The 2,191-nt window shown below is 53.0% G+C and overlaps 1 protein-coding gene across 1 annotated transcript; it reads left to right on the top strand.

The window, feature by feature from the left end:
* The first annotated feature begins 240 nt into the window (after positions 1-240).
* Positions 241-1,945, top strand: MAGEF1 (MAGE family member F1). Its single transcript, XM_047873955.1, has one exon. The coding sequence runs from the start codon at positions 497-499 to the stop codon at positions 1,445-1,447; it is 951 nt and encodes a 316-aa protein (XP_047729911.1). The 5' UTR covers positions 241-496; the 3' UTR covers positions 1,448-1,945.
* Positions 1,946-2,191: the final 246 nt, after the last annotated feature.

The raw sequence follows: 2,191 nt of genomic DNA, 5'->3' as shown, positions 1-2,191 counted from the left end.
CTTGCTGAAAAGACGTGGTTAGTACTCCATCCCTATTTCAACCTTGTCCATGGAAACATTTCCCATTCTGCGTGCTTTGGACGAAAAAGCCCTAGTTAGCCGCTCCGGCTCTGGAGCCTAAAAGCGCAGAATGCACACTTCCCACCTCCCTTGCACGCAAATCCAAACCCAGAGGGAGCCGGAAGGGGAGGGGCTTCGCGCGGCCCCGCGGCCTCCATCTTGGCTGAGCTGGCCGGAAGTGGCCGGGCGAACGGGTGCGCGAGCGCGCATTGAGCCTGCGCCGGGGCCGCGCTGTAGGTGTTCTGTGCCGCGGCGTTGCGGCACCCGTCCTGGGTCCTCTGCTGTGCCGCCCAGCAGCCCGAAAGCCCCCTCTGACCTTTATCCTAGTCCTCCTCCCGCCGCCTCAGCCATTGTCCCACCCCTCCGCCGGGGTTTGCGCAGCGGCTTGCACACCCCTCGGCCCGTGTACGCGCTCTGCACCTGCATTCCCGAAAACATGTTGCAGAAACCCGAGAGCGGGGCTCTCCCCATCCCTCAGGCCGAGGGGAAGGATGGCGGCCGTGACGGTGAGACCCAGGCCCTGACCGCCTCTCAGGAGGAGGCCCCGAGTCCCCTCCTGCAGGAGAGCTCCAAGGAGGATCTTGGCGCCGGGAGGGAGGAGGGGGCTGCGGAGCCCGCCCTCACCCCAAAAGGCGCGAGGACCTTGGCAGCCAAAGCTTTGGCCCGGCGCAGGGCCTACCGCCGTCTGGATCGGACGGTGGCCGAGCTGGTGCAGTTTCTGCTGGTGAAGGACAAGAAGAAGAGTCCCATCACTCGCTCCGAGATGGTGAAATACGTTATCGGAGACTTGAAGGATCTGTTCCCTGAGATCATCGCAAGGGCCGCAGAACATCTGCGGTATGTCTTTGGTTTCGAGCTAAAACAGCTTGGCCTCAAGCACCACACTTACATCCTGATCAACAAACTAAAACCTCTGGAGGAGGAGGAGGAGGATCTGGGAGGAGATGGCCCCAGATTGGGTCTCTTAATAATGATCTTGGGCCTTATCTACATGAAAGGTAATAGTGCCAGGGAGACACAGGTCTGGGAGATGCTGCGTCGGTTGGGGATGCGTCCGTCAAAGTATCACTTCCTCTTTGGGTACCCGAAGAGGCTTATTCTGGAAGATTTCGTGCAGCAGCGATACCTCAATTACAGGCAGGTGCCTCACACCAATCCGCCGGAATGTGAATTCTCTTGGGGTCCCCGGAGCAACCTGGAAATCAGCAAGATGAAAGTCCTGGGGTTCGTGGCCAAACTCCATAAGAAAGAACCCCACCACTGGCCAGTGCAGTACCGTGAGGCCCTGGCAGACGAAGCCGACAGGGCCAGGGCCAAGGCCAGAGCTGAGGCCAGTATGAGGGCTAGGGCTAGAGCCAATCAAAGGGCTGGTATCCACCCTTGGTGAGGGCCAGCGGATAGGTGGCCAGCAGGGTCCTCCTGGTTATGAAAGCTACTGTCTGAGTCATAAGTAGTATCGTTGGGTGTAGGCCGTTAATTAGAAGTTGAATTTGTGTAACCACGTTTTGTATCTTGCTATGTTTTGTTACATTTTACATACCGTTACACTGATGTTTATAAATGAGATTGTTCTACTTTTTCCTGTAGGATTTTGTTGTAGAGTTTTGCTGGTTTTGTAAAATGGATTGAAAACTTTACATCTTATTGTGTGATCTTGGACAAATTACACAGCATTGTAATGCTGTACGTTAATGGTTTGAAGGAACTCAGCAGTATAGCTGATTGGTATCTAGCTTCCTGATGCTTTTTGTCTATATTGTATAAAGAAAAAAGACTAGCATGTACCTCTATTTGCTTAGCTATTATAGTACCTAGAGAAAAATGAAAATGCAGTAAATTAGAAGTCTATCCTGGTACACTTAATAAATTAAACATTTGTTGAGCATCTGCTTCTGTGTGGTGTTTGGGGCATTTGGGGATAGCATGCTAAACAAGATAAAGGTCCTACTTTTCAGAACTGGAAAGGAAGTAAATAAACCAGAAGTTACAGTGCAGTGAGTTGAAGGCGACAGAGGGACCCCTAACCCAGCTGGGTGATTGGGCTTGCCTGAAATTACCTGGAGTCAGACTTTAGGGGTACAGGGGAAAGATAGGGCATGTGGAGGGGAGGGAAAGGAAAAGAGGAAGAAGT

The sequence above is a fragment of the Prionailurus viverrinus genome, chromosome C2, assembly GCF_022837055.1.
Source record: "Prionailurus viverrinus isolate Anna chromosome C2, UM_Priviv_1.0, whole genome shotgun sequence".
NCBI classification, from domain to species: domain Eukaryota; kingdom Metazoa; phylum Chordata; class Mammalia; order Carnivora; family Felidae; genus Prionailurus; species Prionailurus viverrinus.
The sequence above is the reverse complement of the archived record's forward strand: the minus strand, read 5'-3'. Positions and strand labels throughout refer to the sequence as shown.

What these genes read in the sequence shown, in the direction of transcription:
- MAGEF1 (XM_047873955.1), top strand. Translation starts at nt 497, where the DNA reads ATGTTGCAGAAACCCGAGAGCGGGGCTCTCCCCATCCCTCAGGCCGAG.